Here is a 27,676-nt window from a genome sequence, read left to right as displayed (position 1 = left end):
CTTTGGACGGTGGGAGTAAATTGGAGTACCCGGAGGAAACCCATGGAAACATGGGGAGAACATGCAAACTCCACGCAGAAAAGGCCCAGGAACCGAACTCATGACCTTCTTGTTGTGACTGATCAGCGCTACCCATTATGCTGCTGTCTGTCTACAAATGCAAATTAGAATTTCAGGTTGTAAATGTTGTTTCCTAAATCTGACTACAATTAATTATTCAACATTTTAGCATTTGGTCCAATCTGACATCACAAGTTACGATGTGCTTTGTTGGTATGTTGTTATACTTTTCATGTTACTACCTCAACTGTCAGGCAGCGGCAAGACATGAAAGTGTCAGGATTGTGTAACAAATTCAAATGCATGTGTGTTATTTTGGAACATTACAAAACCAGAAATTTGGTAGTCAGCTCTAACAAAATGGAATTCCATGACTCTGGATAACAAATTTGATACCACAGCAAACAGATGCCTACATACAGACACACACACACAAATGTGTGGCACCTTGCTATAATTCAGAAATATATATATATATATATATATATATCAGAATTTTGAAGATTTGTCAAATTGAAACAACAACAACTGAAACTCATCCTGGATTCTGTCTTGATCTAGCTCTCTGCCTTTGAACTGTTCCAAGTTTGAGTATTTTTTCCTAAAATGCTTTGAGGAATAATTTGCATACTAGCTTGCAGTTTTCTATATGGTGTCTCTGATGAATTTGTCAAACAAAAAATAACTCACTAACAACACACTTGGCCTGTTTTTTTTTTTCCCCACAAGTTACTGGCGATGTGTTCATGCGACCACACCCACTGCTTGCTATTGTTTATTGGGTCTGTCTACTTCTTCTCTTTAGGTTTGATGCTAGATTCCCTCAATGTCTCCAAATGCTTTGTTTTGCCCAACCAATGGCCCAGAACCCCATCACTGAAGGCAAAAACGTGTTTGATTTTTATTTGATAAATTACTTAAATTTCCCAAGTAAATCTTTGTATATAGCTTTGAACAATAACTAATCTTTTAAATAGAGATTACACTTCTTTTTTACCGGGATGAAGATATGCATGAATTTCAGATGAAATTAGAGCATATTGACACATCAAGAGAGGCCTGGAACTCCCTTTGCATGACACCTGTGGTGGAAGTTCATATCTCAGTCCAGAGGTGTTTGTCATGGGTGGATCGGGCCTCTTGATGTAATTTTCCCCTCAGTGAGAATGCGTCCTCTGTACACATCACATTATGTCATCTCTCGTCAGTGTTCGAGTGCGTTTCCTGCTTTGTTTTCTCCCAAGTGTGTGTTTATATGTATGTGTGTGTGTGTGTGTGTGGTGGGGGTGGGCACAGATCTACTGTTTTAAACTCTTTAATGCAATTTAACAATGCCACATATACTTTCACGTTTCATTGCGGTCCTTTACGTGTGAAATTGCAGAGGCTTGCCTATCTTGAGCGACACAGCACAGCAGAGGCGGGGTCACACCAAAGAGCCAGATGTGGGAGGGAGAGCGAAATTAATTGCTACACATTGTTCAGTGGGTGTGTGCGCACCTAGAGTGGATTAACCACTCTCTGGGTGTGACTATTTGAATAACGGGAATTAGGTATGAGGCCTCCCACTCACAGCTGAAGCCAACTGCAGGCATTGCATTCAATTAGCTTATCTGGCCCCAAATTCACATGCTTAACTTGTCAGTTGTCAGTGCATGAAGAAGGAAAAAAAATTGTGAACAACATGTTTCATATTGTTGTTATTCTCTAGTTCTGTATGTAGTTGTCCTTGAACTCTTGTATTCCAATCTACTTTTACGCATTTCAAAATGAGAAATTAATTATTTTAAAGGTAATTCAATATTGTAGATATTTAAAAATCGATAAGTTCTAACTACTTGATTCAAATGTTATTGTACATATTCAAACAGACAGGCTTAACAGTAATGACCCTAAATCTTTGCAGTGGTTGAAAATAGCAAACCAATTAGAGAATGTGAGAGCCCATTAATGTAAATCTTAATGTTGTCTGTTCACCCTTGTAGTACTATCAGATAAGACTTCACAATTATGCTGAGAGATTAGGTAATGGACATTAATGACAGTTGGGTGGCAGACATCAGAAGCATATGGTGCTCTCCTATGGGTGTCTCAAAGTTTGGTCCCATCATCCATATGGAGGATGACAACAAAATCCAAGCTTTTTGTAAGACATAGTGGTTCCTCTAATATGTAAATAAAACTGCTTTCACTACATTGAACTTAATTTAGATTTACAGCGTGTCATTGTCTGACAACTGTTTTTACTGCAGTCCATGCAATTTCCTAAAGACCTACAGTATTGCCAGTAGCGGTGCTCACCATGTTCTTCTGAAGTTTGCAATTACCAGCTAGGCAGCTCATACTGACCCCTAAGCATCACTGCCAGCATCATCAATATCAGGGGACTAATAATGGTGTGCCCACCCTTGTCACAACCTCAGTGTAGTCTCCGGCATGGAAACCTTCTTGTACCCCAGCCTTGCAGACTGCAGCAACTTTTCCCTCCAACTACTCCCCCCCCATCTTTTTATTTTCCTGGGCATTAGGAGTTTGGGGGGTTTTACAGAGAGGTACTGGGTGAGGGAGGAGATGGAAAGGTAGCGGTGGTGGTTGTGCTGTTGGGGGGCACTCTGCTTCCCCTGGGGCTGCCTGTTGGAGCGAGGTGACCCAGCTTGTCGCTCAGTGACCTGTGAGAGGGACATGATGAAGTGTGAGTGGCTGTCACCCTAACTGCTTGTGACAGAACGGCTCCCGGCACAGCTGTGCCAGCCTGCCCCAGCCAGACACCCAGGGTCCATGGAGAAAGGGGGTGGAAGGGACGCTGTGTTGTAGTAGGCAATGGACCGGGATGGGGTGTTGTCTACGGTGGGGCGGAGGGTGGGAGTAGAAGGAGAAAGGAGGGAGGTAGTTCAAGGCCTTTGCTCTTACTGGTATAATGACTTCTCCGTTGATTCTGTTGCTTAAGGGGCAGCGTTGTGACTCCGCAATATCAAAATCAGCACAGTAAAGCTTCAGGCCAAAGGGTGATAATGCAGATGAAACAGTAGAGATTGAAGTGACCCACTGTTATTTATTAAATCAGCAAGGATTCATATTTAGCCACTGTATCCTCATATGGTGCCAAGAATAATTTTGTAATCAGTCACAATTGTTCCTTTTTTTCTGTGAGGTGAAATTATTTATTCAAAGTAATGTTTGGTCCCAGTGACCATCATCGTGTCAGGATCAGAGAACAAATGGCACCCTTTGTTCTGTTCTGCAGGCTCACCTCTCAATCCTGCATTATACAGAACCTCTGCAGGATCTTCTTCCTTTTAGTCATCTACAAATCTCCCAGCTTAAGCTTCAAGTGAAAGGGTCAAAGACCTTTGACATGGTTGTGCTGTTGTCACCCTGTTAAACTCATTAGTTTGACTGGAAGGACTGGTGTCTAAATCTAGATCAGGGCAATTAAACTACACTCTTTCAGTTTCTTTTTTTTCCACCTTTCATTTCATTCCAAACATTCCCACCTTGCATCACAGTCTCAGGTATTTCACTACTCGATGCTTGAAACACCCCTTTTCGACAGGAAGTTTAGAAGAAGTTTAATAGTGGTGATCATTTATTAGTTTACAAATACAATTTAAAAAGGAGGAACTGTCAAAAAAAGGTCTTTGTGCAGTTTTACTTAGTGAGATATTAATCATCATGAACATCTGTGCACTCTGTAGGGACAACAGACAAAAAAAATATGGTTTAAAATGCAGCAGAAAAGATGCAATTTGTCACTCCAACCTTCTAAATGTATTATAAAAAATTATTTAACCACTGGGAGTTGTTACCTTCTGATAACACATGTTATTATGCCTATCTTTTTCAGATGTGCAATTGAGACCCAAATTAGTTTGTAAAATATTTTTGTAAAAAAATTAAGAAAAATTGTTTATTCTCACATGTAGGAAAGCCACACTAAACGTGCTTCATGTTAGTGTGTTTATCTTAGTTGCTTCCCTTTATGTAATGATGCCTGACTCTCCTAGTTCATGGTGTTCATGGGCTGGTATCTTTTTATTTAATGGATTATTGCAATTAATATCATTGACACAATAAACTGGAAATTAAATAGAAAAAAAAGCCAAAAGAGTGATTTCCTTAAGCAGGTCTCTAATTCCCCTAATCACTGTACATTGCAAAAAGAGTTATTTACACATGGATTATCAAAACAACAAAACAATGCCTCTTCCTGAGGTGTTCACAGGCACTAAATGAGCTTGTGCATTTTTGTTTAAATATTTTTTTTCTAAAGAGTTTAAAAATGCCATAATTCCACAATTAAAGTCTTGGCATCTTTGGAATCATGTGATTCCTTTAGAGAGAGTGGTTTACATCAGCTGGTGAAAATATGACAATTCATTTGTTGCACTTCGCTGCAGGATGCAAGAAGACAAATATGTGAACATGAGCAGTGATGTGAAATTGGTCTAATTGAATAATAGAAGTGGAATAAACAGTGAGTTATTAAAAAGGTGAGTTATTTTCTCCACAGTACAATACATTTCTTGAACAGAGCAAATTCAGCAGCTTACAAAGTATTTACTCATCCTCAATATCATATGTGATTTAGTTACAGAGCAAAGAAAACATCCAATTTCACAATGTAATGTCAAGTAATGTCAAATCAAAATTCATGTACATGACAAATGTAAATGACAAGTGTTGAAATAATGTCTTTTAAGAAGTCATTGATTTAATTGTACATGTTTATTACTATATGAATATGAGAATTTTCTAACTGAAGAGAGGTGATAGTTGGTTGAGAGGGATTTGATAAAAAAAAAAATCAATAATTGCAATATAATTTATTACAAGGTTTATAAAGTAAAAACTGTTTTCTAAAGATGCAAACTAAATTTCTGTAGAGCAATCTGGGCTCTCATGATATTAAAACTATAACAATCGATGATGATAATGTAAAAGTATTTACATCATTAGGTTGTCTTACAATTACAGCACTCAAATTTTCGAAGATGTATTTCATTTTCTTTCTGCTTTTTATGTTACTTTGATAATCATGTTTCATTTCACCTTCTTTCTCTCCTTTGAATTTAGCGCTGTCATCACATGCCTTTCTGATTATGATTGTATTCGTCCCTTGAATCGAAACCTGGCCACTTTACTCCGAACACCTTCTCTGTCTTTTTTTTCTCTTTCTCTCTGTCCCTCTGTCACGGCTGGTCTGTGTCCTCTATCTGGAGGGCTTCTCCTGGTAGCGCCCAGCTGGCACCTAGTGAATTGGCTGGGCAGAGGCAGGAGGCAGTGCCAGCTCTACTGGTGCAGAAAAGGGCACACCAGGCAGGCAGTCCCAGTGTAAGCAGCAGCAGCAGCAGCAGCAGCACAGTGCTATCCCCCTAGCTGCTATGGCAATGATACACACATATGTTTGCGTATGTATTGCTGCAACCCAAACACGCGCACACCACTATCAGCATCAGCATCAACAGGCCAATGCCAAATAGGTTTGGCCCGACTGGGACCTAGTTAACTAGGACAACACATTTACTTACACTGGGCAAGTACAAGCAGGCACATAGACACACTGAACCGCACACACATTCTCACCGCCAGAGATGTAGACGCACAGCTACATACAGTGATTTGTACTATTTGTAGATTCCTAAGTGATGAGTTCCCATTTCAAACCAGCCTGTGGTCTCTTAACCCCAGAAGGAGTCAGAGCTGCACAAAGCATGTAATAGAGCACGTATTGAACAACACGCATGTTATTGGCTTGTGTTTGTCTTCAGGGCCGATGCTGGAAGCTCTTTGTGATTAAGAAGATGGAGACTCAGCCCCCTGCCTCCAGTTATGCCTTCATTTCTCCAGCCTTGGGTATTGTTGTCCTCTCTCTGCAAACCACTTCAACTTGACCTTCTTCTAGCAGCAACTTTATTAACCCATGTAAAACCCTGCTGCCCTGTGTTGAGACCTACTGTAATTAAGATCAGCAGGAAGAGCAAAGAGCATGCTGTACCCGGACTTAGATCATTTTAGAACTGGTGAACTCAGGTGATATAAATTTAAATGTCAGCAAATATACAAAATGCAACAGTACTGTAACATATAAATCATTGGAATTTCAATCGTGCGCATAGTGTGATACTTATTCTAACGTAGATGATCATATGGGAATCGTCTGTCTACAGAAACAAGTGTTTCTCATTTACATACTGTTTGAGTCTTGAGTATTCAGCCAAACTTCCTTATTTGTGTTTGTACCTCTATTTGAGTGCGTGTGTGTTCTGACCTCTTTCACACAGGAAGACCCCCAATTGTGTTCCAGCAGCCAGCCATGCTCAGTGAAGCAGAACGTACATGCTCACTGGCATTTCACACACCCAAATGTGTGCATGTAAACACACATGAATATCATTTATCCAGCTGGGTTCCCATGTGGCACACGCATGCATACAAAGACCCACACAGATATCACCTTAGATATGGAAATAATGGATGGGGTCTTATTCCCTAATGCCCGCCTTGCCTAAGCACCTCTCTGTCTGCCCAACTCCTGTCTCACTCTGCAGGTCAGCCCACCCTTTGCTGTCCCCAGGATTTTGAGGCACACTTCCGCCTTAAAAGTTGTACACCACTACCTTTGATAATCAAGATAGAACCTAATTGAGCTCAGTCATGCAGAAGATGCTCTCGTCTTTTTCGCCCGCAAACACACACACTTTCTCAGGAGATGGCGGCCTACACTGTTCATCCAACTGTGAGATTCTCCTTTCCCCTTTTCCAGTCCTGCCATCATCTCACTAATAGTGTTTCTATCTCAACTCCATAGGAGGTAAATGAAGCTTTTAAGCAGGGTGGAGGGAAGGGGGACCAGTGAAAAGATTAATTGACTTTCTGCAGAGCTTCACTTATCCTCCACTGGTACCTTTGACTTATGAATGTATTTGTATTTGGATTATATGATTCTATCACCATTATTGCAGCAATTTGTAGTTTGCTCAAGACCGTGTCGAGAAATATCAAACTGTGTCCCATTGATCATATCCACAGTAGCTGCTTGGGACCTTTATGCAATTAGGATGAACCTTAGCTGCATTGATGACAAAATGTTTTGTAATTATGAGGGTTAAGTAATATTAAAGGAAATCAGAATTCATCTGAATTTACAAACCTTCAGTCAAAGTCACATTAGGGATAAAAATTTTGTGTGTGTGTCTATAATTGGGATTGATTTTGTGTATTTTGTGTATTTATGTCTTGATTTTTTCTGCCCTTTGTTATTTTCTGGCTATTTGTAAAACCATTTTATGAGAAACCAACTTGCCAGGATAACAGACCAGAAACTGCTCAAATAAACCTGCTAAAAATTTAGAAGTATTGTCATGCACATATTTACCTAAAAGCACTCTGAACCACAATATTGCACAATATGGGAGACAAAATGCATAGCAATGCATAGGAAGATACAAGCAGTGTCTCAAAATCACAGAGTTCTACACAACAGTTATATCAGGCTTTTGAACGTATTCCTGTTCCAGAAAATGTTAACTACATCTCTATATGGGGGTCAGAAGGCACATCTTCACCAAGCTCAAGTTCAAGTCATGTTGACCGGCAGGAATTTATTTCTGCAGATAGTTACAGAGTATTCAGGTGACCTACGGCTACATAAGTTACAGTTGTTTTTCAAAGTAGCAGTTTTTGTTTTGAATGATGAGCCGCCTACTTTTCCTTGTCAGTACAAGAATGAATGCAGTTTCATTCAACAATAAAAATTCCAGCAGGGTACAAAGAAGAAGATGTTGATGTTTGGTCAGGGTTAGAACCCAGGAATTGAATCCAGAGTCTTCTTGCTGTGGGATAACTTTAATTTTGTCTCACAAATTTCTGTGGTGTGTAAAACTGTCTAATACATTTTTTCTTTCCTCTTCTTCGTGCCATGTTTGCAGAATTTCTCCCAAATATTTTTTGTTTACTTGTGTTTTTTTGAAGTTGCAGTGAGTTGGTCTCTCTTGGTTGCTGGTAAGCGGTGCAGAATTCAACTTCTTCCACTAAGTTGTTGCTAAGCAGTTTACAGAAAATTAAGTCAGTTTCGGTCAAGAAATGGCATGGCTTTACCTAACGCACACTATAACTCTCCCTATTCTATTTCTAACACTGATGCATACTGCATGTAGCACATATACAGCTGCAAGTTGTAGAGACACAGGATGTGCAGCAATTTGGACTATAAACCCTGCATGGTGTGAGAGAAAAAGCCAAATGTGTGAATATGCAGAGTTCCCTCCCCACCCCCATCAACCCCTCCGTAAACTCCACCACCCACAGCTGCATACACCTCTTCTGTCACGCTGATAATCTCTTTGTCAGGAGCCGTCTGTTAGAGATTTGTCCGTCTGATTTGGTGAATGTCCGAGTGGCAGGTTTAGCTGCAGTGCCACAGGGTTACCGAAGCTGTGAGTCTGTGTGTGTGTGTGTGTGTGTGTGTGTGTGTGTGTGTGTGTGTAGGTGGTGGGGTCGCTTTCTTTTCATGTATGTTGCTTGTCTTCACATCTCTGTTTTGCGATGGAAAAGGAATGTTGAACCGAAGCAGTACTGTCATAACCTCAATGCAACATGTAATATCTGCTTTAATACTATCTGCTCCTCCTTTTGTTTCTGTGCAAGCCTTGTCTTCTATATCTTGTCATTCTTCATCGTCACAAAAATCTGATTCATACTGAATGTGAAGTGAGACCTTATTCAAATTTTTTATTTTTTTTATTCTATGCTGCTATAAATTTCAAAATAGATATTCACATTTGTACGCAAAAAGGAAAACAGTAGCATGTTCTATCATCATCATGTTTAAATGTTGTAAATGTTTTGCAGAATTCTATCAACCTTTATCTGTCTTTAATTATAACATGATCTACCCTTTTTGTTCTAACCTCCAGCTCTGTGTTTTGTACATTGTAAATTGGATTTTAAGCATCACTTCAACTTCATCTGCATAAAACATTTGCCAAATGCTGGAAATCCCAATTTCTTTTCACTTTCTGGTCAATAATTCAGAAACTTCCTCAAAGTTAATGTCACATGAACCCTGTACTCAGGCTGTCAGTATAAAGCAAGGCTGCTATCCTACTTGTGTATTTTCATTCATTTCACAGAAAACCAAAAGTTGAAACTATCACAATTTTAACCTATGACAAAGTAAGCAAATCATCAGTGGAAGCTACTCCAGTTTTGTGATTGAAACTTTCAGTTAAGAAGCTGTAATAAAATGAGAAAGTCAGACTTAAAAAACAAAAAACACAAACATTTTGAAGTGCATCCTCCATGAAAGATAATCTAAATTCTGCCAAAGCTGTAATTGTTGGGTTGAGTTATTGTTTCTCAGAGCTCTTTTTCTTTCTTTTGCCTTTCATCTCTCCCCTCCTGACATGTTCTCCTTCCTCTATCTGTTGTTTGGTCTCCTCTTGTCACTCTGCTGCAATCATCTTCACAGGGGGGCTTGTCATCTGTATCTACGTATATCCCACAATCCCTTTTTGCTCTGAGCACTACTGCACTTAAATGTCAGGGCTGATGAGCCTGCCACACCCACCTGACACATTGGCACAGCACCTGCTAAAAGCTTTTATGGAGCAGAGTGTGGGCCTGTTGGTTGATATAAATTAAAGAGTTTTTCTTCTTCTTCCTCTTCTTTTGAGGGATTATAGCTATAAACAGTGAACTTCTGCTAAGAAATGGAAAGAGAGATGGAGAAGCTGTGATTGGTTGCCATCTAGTGGCTCTAGCAGGTACTTGGTGTCACACTACAACGCACAAAGAATGGACAAAAATTTACCTCTCACCGAGTCAAACTGTTTCACATTTAACAATGATAAAAGGAAAATGATAATAGAAATTTGTTCTGAAGTTACAAATAATTCCCAAATGTAACATTTTTGATTGAATCGATATATGGATTTGAATTGTATATGTACACTCTGAAAATAAGACGTTCAAATAATAAAACACCTCAGTTAAGTCAGAGCAAGTCAGAGGGCAAAAATAACTCGCTACAGATGCACAATTGTGTTTAAGTTTTCCAATACTGCTGACAAAATAAATGTTTGCATATTTGGTGTGACCGTATGTAGCTTATGTTTATGTAAGTTTATGTAAGTTTTAAAGATTTTTCCATTTTGTGAAAACTGGATGCAAAACTTTTACAAATGTCAACATTATTAGCACAACCTATAATTTAATGATAAACAATAAAACACAAAATGGGATGTACCCTTATATTTAGTATTAATAATATATAAGCATTTTGTGTCTTCTTATCTTTCTTCTTATTCTTATACCTTCCTATATTAATGTTTCTTCTATATATTTCTTACATGCAAAATAAAAAAGATTTTCGTAAGAAAATAAATGCATCAAAGTGGGGAGTAACCTTAAAAATATATAATATAAAACTATGGTAATTTTAATTCATCTTATAACATTAAGAGGAAAAAATAGATCAAATTCTTACATATTACTAGGTCAGTTTTTGGTCAATGGTTCAAGCCATAAAAAAGCATGATTTGCAGGACTATGTTGGATAATGTGTCTTATTTAATTACACTATTACTGGTTACAAACACACGTATTGTGTAAATAATGATACATGATTAAAAACACACAGATTTTTCTTTCCTTTTTTTCTTTATTTGTAAAACCTTGGCATTCTAGCCAGTAATTTCAATGGTTGGCCAGGTATAGACAGTATATACACTCCGGGCAACACAAAGTACAACACGGTTTAATATGTACAGTCTCTATATATTTGCAAATACAATATGTACAGTATTACTGCTTGTGATATATATATATATATATATATATATATATATATATATATATATATATATATATATATATATATGTATATATATATATAGTGTTTCTTTACGACAGTATGTACAATCTACATTAGTAATCAGTACAGTATTTACAGCTTTACATGCTCTTAGTTGCATCAGTCTCAGCTCAACCTCTTAGAATTGTGCAGTGCAACACAAAACATAACAGTTTATGTATCTGTAAACATAATATGTACAGATTTGCTGTATTGTTGCTACAGTTCCTATTAGATACATATCGCAATATATTTTGTTTTACCTCTAACCAGTAAGTATATATATTCATTGTGGAGCATCATAATATGAATTACTACTGGGAAGCTGTACAGCACAAATTGCACGACTCATTTTTACCTCGTAACTTGGATTGTACAGCATTTTTTGGTACAATCAGCACAGCAATAGACAGTGCATACAAACCTGTGACACAGTGGTTCTTGAATCTTTTGGCTTTCAGACAGCACAGGAGCCTACTGGCAGCTACCGGACACACCTGAGTAAACACACACACAGACACACAAGTACACCCGCACAGACACAGAGAGGGATGGATGCTCTCACTGAATGCTGATAATAATCAATCATTCTTCAACAGTACAAATTAGTGCAGCGTGACAAGTTTTGCTATGAGTGTGACATTTACAAGCGAGCCTTATGATGCCCTCTGGTAACATTTTGAATATGTTATATGTAAAAAAAGAACAAAACACGCACACACAGACTCACAAAATAAACTACATTCTACAGAATACCTGCATATCTAACTGTTCCATCTAACCTGGGAAATGGAGTCGTGACACATTTAACATTTTTTTTATTAGAGGCTGTAAAGGCTGTATTTATGGAAGACAACAATACATACAGTAATTATATTAATCATTTTATGAACAAAAAGGCATTTTTAACTTAAGAAATAAGTCCCTTAGTTTGGTAGACTATTTACATATTTAACATGCATATAACCATAGAAGTCAGATGACTGATTGAATGAAAACGTCATAAACTGTGTGAGCATCACTGCCTCATTCAAATACATTTCAGATTCATGACTATGGAAGATGGTATTTATGCCTGACTGCCCATGTACCGGTGATATACATGTGTACTAAATGTGAAAACTACAGTAACCTTGAGTACTTGGCATGTTAGCTAGTGGCACAGGATGCTTGGATTTTGTTCTGATTTCAAGACCTGACTAATTTCAGCAGCTCGATCTTCTGTAAGATCAAGGCAGGTGTCAATGTAACTGGTTTTACTACACTTCAGCTCCAAAGAAGCAATAGTCCATGTTATTACTGCATTTGTCAGCTATAGATCAGTGCTGGCAATTTTATAGCCATAATCAGATCATGGACAACATTGTCTTGCAGGCAGGATTAAAATTAAAGGTTAAATTGAAAGTTCAGCAGTGGATCACCCAGAGTTTGGATCATTTCTTTATTCAAATTCTCTGTTGAGGTGCACAAGATGGATGTTTGACCACACTGCATCATGACTGAAGTTATTTAATCAAAGATTTCAAAACTATACTTTGAATTATTTGGTCAACAAAACAAAATCTTGATGTCAGTGATGGTGAGCTGCTTCATTATTTCAGGGCTTGACACCATTTTGAATTTATTTGATAAGCTTGTTGAATTTGATCTGCTACATTCCATTTACATATCTACAAACACTTTGAAACAAGGTTTGTGCTTTTGCAATTTAGAGAACATCTGGTAATGATACGGGCTTACTCCTTATCTTTGGAATCTGAATTAACTTTTGGGCTTCCCAGTTTTTTCATCCCTCTCCGCTGAGCCAGGCTGGAGGACTGAACAGGCTCCAGCACAGGAGCAGGAGGGCAGCGTCTCAGAGCAGAGTAGGTGGCAGACAGTGCCCCCTGATGGATTAAAAAAAAAACAACAATATTATAACCACGTTTCTTGAAACTCTCCACCAACTCCATGAGTAGCTGACAACTCCATCTGATGGACACTCAGAGAAACATATTATAACATATAATGTATATATTTATTATATTATGCTTCATCACACTGTATTCAACTGATATAAGCATGAACTGGTTATATTTAAGGTTTTCTGATGACAGACACCTAAGGGTAAATAAATTTAAAACAATACGGTATAAACATCAGCTCATACTGTTATAGGTTTTATTTAAAAATATATAAATTCTGTGCCCTCTTTCCAGGTTTATTAGACAAATATATTTATTCATATTTTGATATATCAAAGTTTTGTAACACAGTTGAATAAATTTCAAGCAGATAAAAAGAAAAAATAATTTGCAATTATATAGCACAAAATCATTACAAGATTACTTCAAAGGCACTTTAGGCAGAGACCGAAACTCTGTTTAGAATAATTAAAAGGGACCCAATGAATCCCATCATCAATAATTTGTTAAAGAATGTGAAAATAAACAACCATTTGTAGAGTTAGCAGTTGCTAGTTTATGTTTAACTATTGCGCCAATATTTTCAGTCGAAAAAAAAAAGGGACTACATATCAATATCTAAATGAATAAAATCCACTAATTTTATATTAATTGAATTTTAATTTATGGTATTCCACTCATAATTCTGCATACACATATGCAAAAAGGGTCTGACCTTGACAGTGTGTGCGTCTTGTCTGGTGAGAGCTCTGTCAGAGAGTTGGTCCCTCTCCACAATCCAGGGGTGACGAAGAACCTGAAAAGCATTGTGCTGATGATGCTTTCCTCATTCATTCATCATGTAATCATAACCATGTCATGACTTGATAGCCTTGATATACAATACAACATAACCAATTTATACTGTAGTATATACTACAGTATAAGATTATCTGTTTGTAGATGTCCTTTCTTCTACCCTTTACAGTCAGTGAAAAAAAAATGTTCTCTGTTATACATTTAAATCTTCCTGTTAACATAGAAAATTGCCAATACAAGAGGAAGTACCAAGAATTATCAGCTAATAAGGCTTATTTAGTCATATTAGAGACTTGTACCTGGGGAGCCGTCAGGCGCTGGTGAGGGTCCACATGGAGCATCTTAATCACAATATCCTGTCAAACAAATTGAGACATGCCCAGATTGCATTAGCATTAAACTGCATTACTGCATTAGGCAGTAAACACTACTAATATATCAACTAAACCATTTTAAGTGCATTTATCCCCTTAGGAAAATAAAAAATGTAACCTGTGCCTCATCTGACACCAGGTCCCAGTTCCCTCCTGTGATTATTAATTTTCCGCTGCCAATTTGAGCGAGAATTTCCTCTGCCGTGTCCTCAAGACTACTGGCAAATGGGCTGAAACTGAAAAAAAGGAAATAAAAAATAATTAAGTAAATAATAAATGTTTATAGAAGGGGAAATTAAAATTTGCATCAAAATGCTGATGTTGGCAGCTGTAAAAATTTAAACTGACCCAGCTATCATGGTGTAAAGCAGAATCCCCAAGCTCCAAATGTCACAGGCTGCATCATAACCCTGCTTCCTCAGAACCTGCATACACACAAACATACACCAGTAGTCATTTCAATAGTGCGTTGTGGGATTTGTTTCTATGAAAAATATATAGTTTTTTAAACAATTTTTTTCTGTTGAGATGTTACTGACATACTTCAGGAGCCATGAATGTTGCTGTGTAACAGGGTGTCATCAATAAGCCATTCTCAGCTCTTAGCTGTTTGGCAAATCCAAAATCACAAATCCTGATGCATTCTGGGCGTCCACTGTCATCAGTATAACGGATATTACTGGGCTTCAGGTCACGGTGTACAACCTGAAAAAGAGACAGACAAAAACATGTTAGCATACAACTCAGAATATTGCAGAATAATATAGCCTTTACAAATATTGTCTGTGTTTAATGCTGCTGTCACTGTGTTTCATCTCTTTCTCCAAATTTACAATAGAGACACACCTCAGTTAATATTAAACATTAAAGTAAAACACAGTTAATTTTGCTTTCTTTCATACCCCCAGTGAGTGTAAATATTCCACAGTCTTGGCTAAAGTGCAGATGATGTCTGATGCATCCCGCTCTGTAAAATTTGGCACTGTCAGAGCTCTGTCCAGCAGCTCGCCTCCCCTCAGCAAATCCTGAACCAGGTACACACACTGGCCATCATCAAACACCTGCACAAGTGGAAATACACACACATTGGCTCATTAAAAACTATCATTAAGAGAGGGAAGGGGGAAAGTTTTACTTCATCAGGGATTCAAATTTGCTTTGTTCTGTTGCTAGCTACAGGAGTAAACCTAGATAAAAATTTTTTCAATGTTTCCAATTTGTGACAATTTGTGATTCAAATTTGTGTTACATTGATGATGTGACACTTACATCCTTCAGCGTAATTATATTTGGATGTTGTCCATATCTCAACAGAATCTCAATCTCTTCTGCAGGATCTTTCCTTGCTCTGTCAATAATCTGACGAAAGCACAGAGATGCACAGCACATGTGAAAGACACAAAATGTGCAAAGCATGTTGTCAGTGGTTTTATATCACAAATTAAAGATCTCACAGATAACTCATCCAGCAAGTCAAACTTTATGTTGAATGCTTTATACATGTGATCTTTGTTGCACATCATGAAATTTGTGTATCGCCATATAGTTGACTTTTCAAAAAGCAATATACATGAGGCGCTTGCTTTTCACTGGACAGTGATATATAAAAATTGTTTTACTATAATATATAATAAATATTATAATACCATTGCGTTATTATCGTTAATAGATTGCTCTACCTTTTGCCACATATTGTTTTGTATTTTTACTTCAATACAGAAACAAACCACAAACTTAGAGTATATTTTTACATTTAATAGTGGCCTCTACCTTCACTGAATACTCCACAGCAGTAACTCTGTGCAGACATCTTTTGCAGACGGCACTGACAGTCTGTCCAACTTCTTCCTTCAGCTCATAAATGTCGGTGAAAGACACATCGCCACGGAAATGCTACAAATAATCAGACACTTAAGGATTCATAACATTTTTACCTTTACTACATGTTTTCAATGTATATGTGGAACTGCAATGAATTAAAAGTCAGTTGCTGTATGAACATAGTGGCATAGCTGATGGTGATTCAAAAGAGTAATTTTTTACTTTAGCTTTTGTTCTAGCTAAAACAGTCATTTAATTTCATAATGTAATATTTTTTTCTCTAATAAGTGTGTGAGCATCATTACCAGTTACCAGTAGAGTCAGGCTTGAACTGTTTTCTGAAAGATGTATACCTGTGCTATGGGGTTGATGTTCACCTCCTGAAGAGAAGGTGCTACTGGAGCAACACTGGGCTCTTGGTTTTGATTACTTGCAACAAAGCTGAAGCCACGAAACAACTGGTGTGTGTTTGCACTAGGAGGGATGCCTGGGGAATCTGACGATCCAAAATCACAAATACAAGAATATTAACTAAGTAGTTTCTATTACTTCCAATGTATAAAAAAAACCACTTTCTTCCATTCAGTCCCCTTAATTCCTGTGATGATTTCCCTTGTTTTATTTACACACACATTTTCTTATTAAGATATGCAATATGCCAGTATATATATTCATGTATGTTCTTAATACCAGTTGGTGTTCTAGAGGTGAACTCAGGGTCAAAATGAAAAGTGTCTTCAGGTCTTCCGACAGTTGGTTTGAAAGGAGGACGCATCTCCTTCCTGTACAGCTTCTACAGAAAACAGGACAACAAGATGAAAACATTGTGCTTATAATAGCATTTAGGGGAAAGAGTAAACAAAATTTTACTCTCTTTCCATAAAATAGCTGTTTTAAATGTTACTGAGAAACATAACATGACCTGAAGCTTAATGAGGAGCACAGTTGTGATGTGGTTAAGGTTGGTGTTGGTGGTAAATTATCCACAGGTGTGCGTGTGAAAGGTGTTTGCCTCTGTAAGTCTTTACGTGTCAGACTGGAGGTAAAGGAATAGAATAAATCAGTATACAAGCTGTATTAAAAAAGAGGGCATTATCCACACTATATTGGAAAAGAATATTTTTTGTGAAAATATTCAATTTTATAGATATAAATCATATGCTATGTGATGCCAGGAGAAAATCCGTCATATAACAGTAACCACAGAATACACACAATGCATTATTTATTTATCAACGTGTATTACAAAGTCTGACCTGCAGGCGTCACCTTTGCAACATTAGTCATTAACAGTGAATAATTCTAACTGGGGCTACCAGCCTTGGGAAATAAATAGAATTACTTTTATTCATAGAGACATTAATGCGCACTTTTATCTGCCATTTGATTTGCTGTTGCACAGCACTTACGAGTGTGGGGTTGCTTGTCATCTTGCCAGCTTTATAAGTTAAGATAAAAAAAAAAAACTACAGAAAATTTCAAGCATCACAGAGGAAAAAAATCTAGCAAGTTTCTGATTAACATGATGATGATGCTCAGAGGAATCATTATGCCTGATGCAGCCCACTATTTTAATAAGCATTGTGAGGAGGAGAATGTAAGCCTCTTACTGATTGCTTGTCACATCAAGCCAGAAACACCATCTGTAAACAGGAAAAGGTTGTGTTTGGCAGAGTGTGAATAGGTAGTGCAGTGAGGAGCACAGTGAGAGCCGGTAGTGAGGGCCGAGATTAGTGAGCGTCTAAAGCAGATAATGGAGTGGATTTTAATATAGAAATGAGAGCATTGTTACTGACAGGAGTAGATAAACACAAACCACAAAGCCTGTCATATGAAAAATAAAAATGTAGTCACTAGTGCTTTCAAATAATATGTTGTTTGGTATCGATTAGATTTACATCAGGTTACAATCAATAAAACTGAAAGATTTCTTGCTATCAAAACTGTTTATATAGCATATGAAACCTGTCTGTGAGTCTGGCAGAGTAAGACGGTCTCGCTTTAGTTGTAACATTTAGTTACAATCGCCTACTACCTAATCGTTTTTTTAATAATCTTTGTGGACAAAACATTGCTTTATGAAACCAATACACAAATTGTGCAGTGTAGGAAAGATTTATTCTTTAAAATGGGAGCACCATATTCACCTATGTTTCACCTCTTGAAAGGAAGTTCTGTCATTGAGATGACTGTTAAAACCCTAAATATATCCCACACAGGAAATACAATAATTACATATGTGCTTTGCTTTTCACCAGTGTAAGAGTGCTAAGTAAATAAAACTACTCTCTTTAGGGCAATCCAGTAATACGTTCCTGCAGGATGAATGGCACTCAGGGGCTCAAGTGCAACTTTTTAAGTTTGCCTAAACAAATGAAGTTTCAGGAGAATGCTTCTCTGATGTTTAAAAACTGCTTTTTTTAGGCAAGAGCAACATTTGTCGATGAACAAATCTCCCATGAAAAAGGCGAAGAGATATTAGGCAGAAGAAAGTTGGGCAAGAAGTGCAAGAAGTGGAGTTTTGCCATGAGGCAATCTTGTATCCTGAGGACACTTCATGATTGTGGGGATTTTTTTGGGGAAGTGGTTGATCAGCTGTGGGGTTTCAGTGATGTGACTCAACAACTATCGTCATCACGATGCAATTCAGACTTATGAGCGGTTTCTTGTAGTGTGACAGGGCATTCACTTACGGTATTTTTTTACTTGTATGTACTTACATTCCAGTCTATCGATGCAAAGAAGCGATGCCTTTTTATTTCTTCCACTCCATCTGGTCCTGCACCTTTCAGTCACACAGGAGACACTTTTGAGAGATTGGAGTCATTGTTTACATCACATCTAATAAAACATAGAGGATTAATGAATAAAGCTTTTTTTTTTTATTATTTATTTCCAATGGGCCACCATGTCTGCCTTGACGTGTGAAATAGATATTAAAATTTTACATTATTGACCAACAGTCTAAAGACTGTGGAAGCTGTAAAAGCCATGGTTTCAGTTTCTCTCCAGTGATACTTTCATAAACTGGTTTACTGGTTCAGAAGATTTTCTCGCATTATATTTCCAGGGCCAACTCTTAGCATCCCACCATTGACAAAAGGTATTGGGAAAATTGATGATCCATAAAGGTAGAGAAATGCAGAAGTAATACTGTTATTTTGAACATATTTGCTTGTCAGTGTCCATGGTTAATGTACCTAGTCGATTAGCAGGGTTCCTCTTAAATAGCGCTCTCAATAAACTCTGCACTTCAGGACTGAGGAACTGTGGCATTCCCAGCTTTGCCCTGCAGAGACGACACAAGAAACAAGTGGATAAATTCAGGTGTTTATTAATACTGTAATGTGGTATATCAAGATTATTTTTAGAATTAGATTTAAATGTGCACATATTCAATTACAATTCTGAGATCATTTGAGCTTGATATGAGCAGGACACATGAACATTTTAAATTGAATTTTTATATTGAATATTGTTAGACAGAATATACAACAAAGAAGTGTAGCTGACAAGGGAGACAAGAGGCTCATTAGAAAATATAAGGAGAAAATTTACTAAAATGCCCATATCCACATCCTACACACACTGTGTAAGTTATTTCACATATAAAAGGCTTTATGAAAGCAGGAATAAATCTTAAGTGTTTGAATTGGTCTTACTTCAGAATAAGTGCCATCGTTTCCTTACGATCTTTTCCTTGGAAAGGTAATGAACCTGTCAACATCTCAAACTGGAAGACAAGTGATACCATTATTACAAAATGTATCAGCTGTCCTGAAGATGATGCACAGGTCACTTGAAGAAAACTTTCCTTAAATTTGTCATACTGAGATTATAATCTGAAGGTGTTAAAGTTGTGCTTTGATAGTCAAATTGAAGTTTGGTCATATATCAGCATCTGTCCGTGGTATTAATGTTGTCTGTGGTCTCTTTTTATTAATATTGACAACATGCATTGTAGTATAAAACACATAAACAGACAGGCATTTGTCTTTGACTTTCATTTTGTGATAAGAAACATCATCATTAGTTACAGGTCAGATACTTATATAAGAAGTAAAAACATATTTTTATATAAATACCAGAAAATAGAAATAAAATGAAGATACTCCAAAACAGAGGATGGCTTGGCCTACTGAGGATTGATAAAGCAAATAAAAGATTTTTTTTAGCTATGCTTTCCAACAACAGTACCATAGTACCAATGTATAAAATGAAATGTACTCATTCTTTAAATACTGGTTGAATGTGTAAAATTAGCTCCTTGATGAGAGAATATTTTGACATGGCTGGTTATGTTTTTCTTTCATTTACTCTAATGCTGTGTTTATTCTTAATTCTTTCTGAAGGGCAGACAGGGCTTCCATTTTCCCTGGTGCTCTGATGTGGCTGACAACTGTTACTGAATGCTAACCTTCTTCCTAATATCAGTGGAATAAGCCACCAGGTTATCAAAATAAGCAGATTCAAGCAGATCCATGATAACAGTGTGTGGTGGCTTGATCTTCAAGACACTGTAATTAAGATGCTTTTCTGACAGAACAGAACCAGATTAAGAAATCAGTACACTGACACATTATCTAAGAGCTGAAACAAAAAGTTGTTTCAAGATTGGAGGATTCTTACCATAAGAACCCCAAATGACCACCAGTCAGCACTTTGCGTATGCCCTCTCCTGTTTACCACCTCTGGAGCCATGTACTCTATTGTTCCACAGAAAGAATATGCTCTTTTATCATGGTCGATGGATTCCTTACTCAATCCAAAGTCTGAGCAGAGAGAGACAGAAATAAAGATAAGGAATAGCAAAGCAAAAAACAAATAAAATTTTGATTTTTGTTGGATGCACTGACCAGTTATCTTTATATGTCCTTCTTCATCCAGAAGAATGCTGTTCGGAAAATTGTCAAAATCAGTCTTAAAATATTTGTGTAAAATAAATAGATGCAAAAAAGAAAGTCCAAAAGTGATCAGTACTTTTCTGGTTTGAGGTCCCTGTAGATGATGCCCAGACTGTGTAGATGGTCCAAGGCCAGGGCCAACTCTGCAAGGTAGAACTTCACATCTTCTTCTGTAAACATCACCTAGAACATGATAGAACAGATAACATATTAGGAGAAAGAACTGTAGCAAAAATATTAAAGATGTTTTAAAAGCAGAGGAATGACTCATGTTGCATAACACTGTAAATGGAATCTCAATTCATTAACATTACATAACATGACCATGTCAGGTCATGTCTATAAAAACTCCAACACCCTTATGGATATTATAGTTCTAAGAGTGTTGATCAGTGATGCACTTTTGTCATCTTAATGCCTGCAGAGGAATAGCAGAGAATCGCAAAAGCATAGAAAGCAACAGTATAACAGAAAAGGGTTGCTTAGACTTATGAGTCTCAATGGGAAGCAATGTAACTCAATAAACTTTTGTGGTCTTTGTTTATTGGCCAGGCAATATATCAGGATGAAAATAATAGAGGTGAGGGTCAAGTCAGCACAGGAATGAGAAGAGGAGAGTGATTGCAGGTGTATTTACTCCTGGTGATCTTTCATCTGTGTTATATAGCCTAGAGTTGACCTTGAAAGATAAAGGTGTGTAATTTTTTTCTTAGTGGACCTGGGGAAAGAGTTAGGAAACCTCTCAGTTCTAAACTTACCTCTTTTGACAGGCGAGTGAAGAGGTCTCCTCCTCGGAGGAAGTCTAGGATCAGATAGAGTTTCCCCTCTGTCTGGAAGGCTAGACTCACACAGACCACACACACACACAAGTTGCACAGGACATAATATGCTAATGAGGCTGATATATATCAGGATAGTATTTTAACCTTACTTATCTTGAAGATCTCTTCATCAATAGTGAGGGTGTACAATGTGTATAGTCCAACATCAGCAAAACAAAATCATAATTCATCGAACCAAACATTGTCGCAGATTTTTACAAATTCAATACATAGACCATCATCTTTTTTCCTCATTTTAAGAAATACAGAAAGATCAGCTCCAAATGGACAAGGACAAGTTGTCCATTGAAAAGTTATCTAGTCCTCTTCTTCAGCAGTTTCAGTGAGATAGATATTTCAATCAGCACATAGCTTACCATAGTGCAGTTTAACTATAAATGGATGGTTAACTTCTGCCAGAATGTCCCTTTCCATCTTGGACCTCATGCGATCTCGAACTAAACAGGAAGTAATAAGGAAAATGCAATTTGTTTAATAAATCGGTTTAAAGTTCCTTTAATCTAAATTCAGCTAAAATGGCGAGTCTCAAAGTCTCAAAGACCATAGGTGAATAATGAAACTGTATTTACTGCAAGTCTAAATGGAATTAGACCCATCTCAAAATGATGCTGGGAAATTGTACAGTGAAAACAACACCAACAGTATTATTGCAGCATCTGTCTCCAAGATGAGACCATAACTACTTAAATTCCAGGGGTACAGATTAAGAAGATTAAGGTTGTACAAAGACACTAATAAAGCACATGATATCTCAACCTGCTTATACAGTGCAGCCTCGTTTACAATCATCCAATTCAACCCAAACCAGTTTATCTGAAAGTACAAACTAACCTCTTTATCCAAAATCCCCTTGGATGTAGGACACTCTGGTAATGATAAATGTCTTATCATTTCTGTGCAACACCAGTATTAACCTTAAATTACCACTCAAAGCCCAAAGAAGGGCAAGCCTGTTATTGCAATACAATGCATCTGTCAGGATTTTGTAATTTATCCGACTTTTCGGATGGTACAAGCACATAAATAAAAGTGGTATTATAATAAATGTAATTATTATTCTAACCTACAATAAGGAAAAACTCTAAAAAATGTTATGAGAATATTTTTTTAAGTTTGATTCAAATATTTCTATTTAAATATTTATTTTCCCAGTAGTTGAACTTTTCTCTTATCATGTGTCAGTCATTTAATTTCTGCATCTGACATTTAAAATTTTTATTTTTACCTTTTAGTGTGGCTTTCTTCAGGACTTTCATGGCATACAGCTGCCCTCTATCCAGTCCTCGGATCTTTCTGACCAGAAACACCTGAGAAATCATCATTATTCATCACTAACAATTTGAAATGCTAATTGGACATGTCAAAGAGGCTAACCCTAACCCTAACCCTTTCTTGAGAGATGAATTAAAAATGACAATAACATATGTAGGGGGTGTATTAACAACCATGTTACTTAGTTAGTGCTAATAAAAGAAAGAGTTTCAGTAATATATTTTAACTTGAAGCAAACTTAAATTGGGTTTTATAAAAGACTCATGTATGTTACTTAGACTGCTATGATTTACAGCTATGATTGCCAAATAGTAAGAATTGTGTGTATAAAAAGGTAAACACACAGCTCGCACTGTGACTTTATGACCTGACCTCACATGCTTGCCTCTGCTGTTGAAAAATGAACCCACTCATCAACATCTGCTATGGTATATCTTTTTGCGTCAGTGAGACCTCTAATCTATGATAACTACAATAATTCAGTGGTCTTTTACTAATTCAATAAAATTAAATGTGTCTCATGTAGCACTTGTCATATAACTAATCTAGAAATAGATAAAAATTAATCACTCACTCATAATATAATGATGAGCACTTGAGCCGAGTCAATCGGTCATGCTCTTGTGACTTAATTGGGAGCAAATCCAAACTATTTAGGAAAGCTATTTGAAAGTAGCACAGGCTTAAAGCAGCATATACAGTAAATGGTCATGGTTTTTAAATGTCAGTACGTGTGAAGTCCTGATGTTCTTGTAGTCTATTTCTTGCAGAGTAAGTTGTTACTATTAAAATGTAAATAATAGAGAAAGCCTGCAAAGGGCAGCCAGTATTTGGGCCTGGTGGGATATTTTTGTGTTATATTATCAACGGTGATGCCGATACTGTAAGAGCTCTGTCATATCACTCTGAACTGAATTTATGTTTTTGCAGTAATTCAAGTGTCCATGTTGTACCTTTCCATAGGAGCCCTGTCCCAGAACTTTGAGCAGCTGGAACTGAGAGGGGTCTGCTTTCTCACAGCCCTCCTTAACATGGTGACTGATGTCAATCTCTTTCACTATGCTGTCATCCTAAAGGAAAGACAGAAGATGTCACAACTTTTGTCTCATATAACAATTATTGAGAGTGCCCACAAATACGAGGGAAAGAAACACACACACAGACAAGTTAAGACAAAGTTTGCAAAGAGGTGGATATCTATGAGCCATTATGTTATTGCTGGATAGGTATGGGCTGAGGTCACTGGCAGTGATTCACAGAGTAAGCTTCCCTCTTTCAGCCTATTCAGCCTGCTCAGTGAAGGGAATGATCAGTTGCCGACCTGAAGCAAAGCTTAGATTGGTCAGTGTGACAGTAAAGCCATCACTGTCATTTAAATGTTAAGAGCTTTACACCCACTTTCAATCAAGTATAATATGCTGAAAAGAATTAGTGAATTCATTAGTCCAAAGCAATTTCTCACATAAGCCAAATCTTTTAATTGTTATAAATGGATCTTTTTTTTTTTAAGGCAGTGGCATTTGCTTAAAAGTTCACAGGTGCAGCCTGGCATGCTTGAAACATGATAGATTGCAGTGAAAGGGGGTCCATGTGCAGTTTGAGCTGCTTGTTAGACTTCATAGGCATTGGAAATAAAATTAATAGGCAACTTTTTGTATTCTGTTTATTGTTGTAGTTCTATGTCATTACTACTTCTGTATTCCCAAATAATTAATATGGTTTCACCCTTTATATTTTCCAAAGAAACTGGTTCACTTTCTTTTTGAGAAATAACTTTGTATTACTGTTAGAATCCTTTTTCAAGTCAAACCCATCAATAGTACACAATGTTTTGAGATTATTTTGAGAAACAATATCCAGCTCTCATTTGCAAACAAAAAGACTTAGAATCCATATAAAGCTAAAAAACAAAAATAATCATCACAAGTCCTTTGATGCTATATCTGAATTGAGAGCGTTTATACAGCGTTAATAGCACAGAACAGTACCCTAACCATGCACATGCAGCAAAGCAACTCAAGGGATTCAAATTCAGACAGTAATATTTATTTTTATAAGAAGAACAAAAACTGCCTGCAGGAGGGACAATTCTGGCTCTTCCAAAGAAATTTATCTTTGGAAAAATTTAAAATTGCATCAAGACTACCTTTGTAATTCAATACAAACATAGTTACCAGTAGTAAAACAAGGGAAGAAACAAACCTAAAAGCACAAGCTGCTGATGTGAGAGCACAGCAACAGTTCAGATCTATGTCTCACAATAGACAATAAGGTTGTCTGTTGCTGTTTTCACAACAGTTTCACAGCACTTCTTACTCAAGGCTCAAATTCTAATATCTAGAAATGTGTCAGGTGGAGTGAATATATATGTATAAATGACAATCATGTCTGAAGATTAGTAGATTAGCCAGCATGTAAACAATAACATGGCGATATTCTATAATTTTAAACCTGTGAGTTTGCACCTTGTAACATAGTGTTTAGCTTTTAAATCTAATTTAGCTCTTTGGAAAAGTTTAACACATCAGTCAAAGTTCCACAAAGACAACATACTGTAATTTTTCAACAGCAGTCACCTGCTGTAATGCCACTGGTTTAAAAAAGCTAAAGCTTCAGCCCAGAACAAGCAGTGCAGTAGACATTTGCCTCACAGGATTAATTGCTGCTTTATTCTTTACACAGGACAGGGGGAGTGATGTCAGGTTCACGGCCTCATCACCAACTTGTGCAATGCTGATTTACAGCTGACCCTTTTGTCTGTGAAACAAGAACCACCCCACATAATTTCACTACAGATAGGCACAATCAGACAAACATGTATACATACAGGAACTGACAGACTTTTGCCAACCAAAAAGAAAAACAATCACACAAACAGATAACAGGCTTGTCAGGTCGATTCATCAGCCACTGGTTACAACAGCAAAAAAACAGAGTAGGGGTGAGTAGGTTTGCTGCAAACAGCACACTACCTCTCTCTCTCCACCCACGGGTTTGTTTGGGCTATAAATATACCTCCACTGTTGTGGCCATCCACCAAATCAATCTGTCTGTATCCAGTAATTGATCACCCTGTCTGTCTTGCATCTTGTTTGCCTGTGAGTGTTTGTCTGACAATTTTTCCATAAAGCCCGCTCTCATGGTCAAAACGCAGTATCTCTGTGCTCCTGATTCCTGACAGTGCAACAGCTGTAAATGAAGCTGCAATGACTCCTGAACCCAACACAACAATCCAAGTAATTCGCATTCTTTCCAAAGCCATTGCCATGTGCACACAAACACACTCACTTTACTACAAATACCAGATGTGCCCATAAAAGCCCGGGCCTTTATGGGCACATATGTACGGATGGCGCAACTATGATGCAACCCCCGCGCCCACCACCCCTCTGTGTAGTCATCTCTAGTAGGTAGACGTTTCTGCTGCTACTGACCTCCAGCTGACAGAAACCGGTGCTGTTCTTGTTCCTTGCCGCCTTGTTCTTCAGGTAGATGGAGAACCATCTCCGCACTGTGAATTTTCGCGTGCTGGTATCCATGACAACGGGCAGACCTTTGCATCCTATCCCTTAACTACAAGCTTCTCCCTGCGGGTGACAATGGGTGGGGGGGCTAAGGCAGAGATGCAGAAATAGAAAGCGTTCATTGGTTATCTACTCATCCCGCGGTTCCGCCATTGGGCTATCCTGGACGCATCCGTCGTTTTTTAGTTTTCCCATCATTCACATTCACCGCTCGTCTCTCTGGTGGGTTTCAGCGTGCCGTTTCCCGCTCCCCCCACCTCCACCTGCACGACCTTCCCTCCCGGCCACCGTCCCTCGGCTGCAGTGGTTGCGGGTCAGCGGACGGTCTGAGCTGCAGAAGGAGCAGTTAATTCACGTCAGACGGACGGAATGAGGTGGAGGTGCGGGACAGGTGGTGCCGGCTGAGGGGATCGTCCCGTGTTCTGCTGTTGCTGCAGGCGCGATGCGTGAGGCTGAGAGGGGATAGCTTCTGGTGACGAATAAATCTGTTCCGCTGAATCAGGAGGTGTGTGTGTGTGTGTGTGTGTGTGTCGGAGCTCTCTCTTCCCAGCTCGTGCATGTGTGTGTTCATCCGCTGCTCTCTCTCTGCAGAACAACGGATGGTCACACTGCGAGCCTGCGAGCTCCCAACACCCCTCCCGCCAACCCCCCGAACCTCCCTCTCTTTCTCCCACCAGCATCCAGCAACAGCTGGCGAAGTCACATGGTGTAACCGGGCTACCTCTGTCCCCTCTCCACTGCTCCTGCGTGACATCTAATGACACAAGCATGTCGACAGAAGAAAAATAAGTGAATAAAAAAGTAAATTCGACCAATCAACGTGGTATTAGCTCCCAAATACTAATGGATTATATCTCATGATGTTAAATCAGAAATCAATCGATGATACAATCAATAATGATGTCAGAATAGAACACAGCAACCATTGAGAGTACAGTATGATCAGGTCGATCACTGGGCATGGATGCGTGTGCGTTTAGGTACTTGGATCTGTCATATTAGCAGCTTGGCAGAACTGCAGTGTTACATAACCACAAATAGAGACAGACACACGAGGGGGGTAGAGGGAATGTGAGAGATAGGGGATGAAACCAGCCAACCTGGGCTGTAAAGTATGGTTTCAAATTCTTCAGTGAAGCTGAAATCACTTCCAATATTTCAACTGTGATCCCCAAACTTGGAACATCTCTGAAAACAGAGCTCACGGAACTGTTCACAAGTGTTTGATGAGATTTCGGCCATATTTAGAATATAGCTGGCACATAGTTTAAGGCATTTTAACATTATTGAAAATGTAATCAGATGTGTTTAGTCAATCTGCTGTA

The 27,676-nt window shown here is 37.9% G+C and overlaps 1 protein-coding gene across 1 annotated transcript; it reads right to left on the bottom strand.

Moving 5' to 3' along the window:
- Window positions 1–12,648: 12,648 nt before the first annotated feature.
- Window positions 12,649–26,366, bottom strand: rps6ka2 (ribosomal protein S6 kinase, polypeptide 2). Its single transcript, XM_029498446.1, has 22 exons — window positions 26,262–26,366; window positions 23,781–23,897; window positions 22,781–22,862; window positions 21,912–21,992; window positions 21,472–21,551; window positions 20,790–20,896; window positions 20,666–20,703; window positions 20,439–20,581; window positions 19,472–19,542; window positions 19,010–19,098; window positions 18,530–18,594; window positions 16,500–16,602; window positions 16,163–16,305; window positions 15,759–15,881; window positions 15,258–15,347; window positions 14,891–15,049; window positions 14,532–14,693; window positions 14,337–14,413; window positions 14,107–14,224; window positions 13,914–13,970; window positions 13,532–13,612; window positions 12,649–12,798 (listed from the first exon to the last, which is right to left on the bottom strand). Exons 1-22 carry the CDS (start codon window positions 26,364–26,366, stop codon window positions 12,649–12,651), a joined length of 2,241 nt encoding a protein of 746 aa, XP_029354306.1.
- Between the last annotated feature and the right edge of the window lie 1,310 nt (window positions 26,367–27,676).

Source organism: Echeneis naucrates, chromosome 3 (assembly GCF_900963305.1).
Source record: "Echeneis naucrates chromosome 3, fEcheNa1.1, whole genome shotgun sequence".
In the NCBI taxonomy this organism is placed as follows: domain Eukaryota; kingdom Metazoa; phylum Chordata; class Actinopteri; order Carangiformes; family Echeneidae; genus Echeneis; species Echeneis naucrates.
The sequence above is the reverse complement of the archived record's forward strand: the minus strand, read 5'-3'. Positions and strand labels throughout refer to the sequence as shown.

Bases quoted from the DNA above. Each gene is read 5' to 3' on its own strand.
- rps6ka2 (XM_029498446.1), bottom strand. From the start codon at position 26,366: ATGGATACCAGCACGCGAAAATTCACAGTGCGGAGATGGTTCTCCATC. The intron at 19,543-20,438 runs GTAAGAATCCTC...CTTGTCTTCCAG, and splicing joins GGTCATTTGGGGTTCTTATG to TTTGAGATGTTGACAGGTTC. The intron at 13,971-14,106 runs GTTACATTTTTT...TTTGTTTGACAG, and splicing joins TGGTGTCAGATGAGGCACAG to GATATTGTGATTAAGATGCT.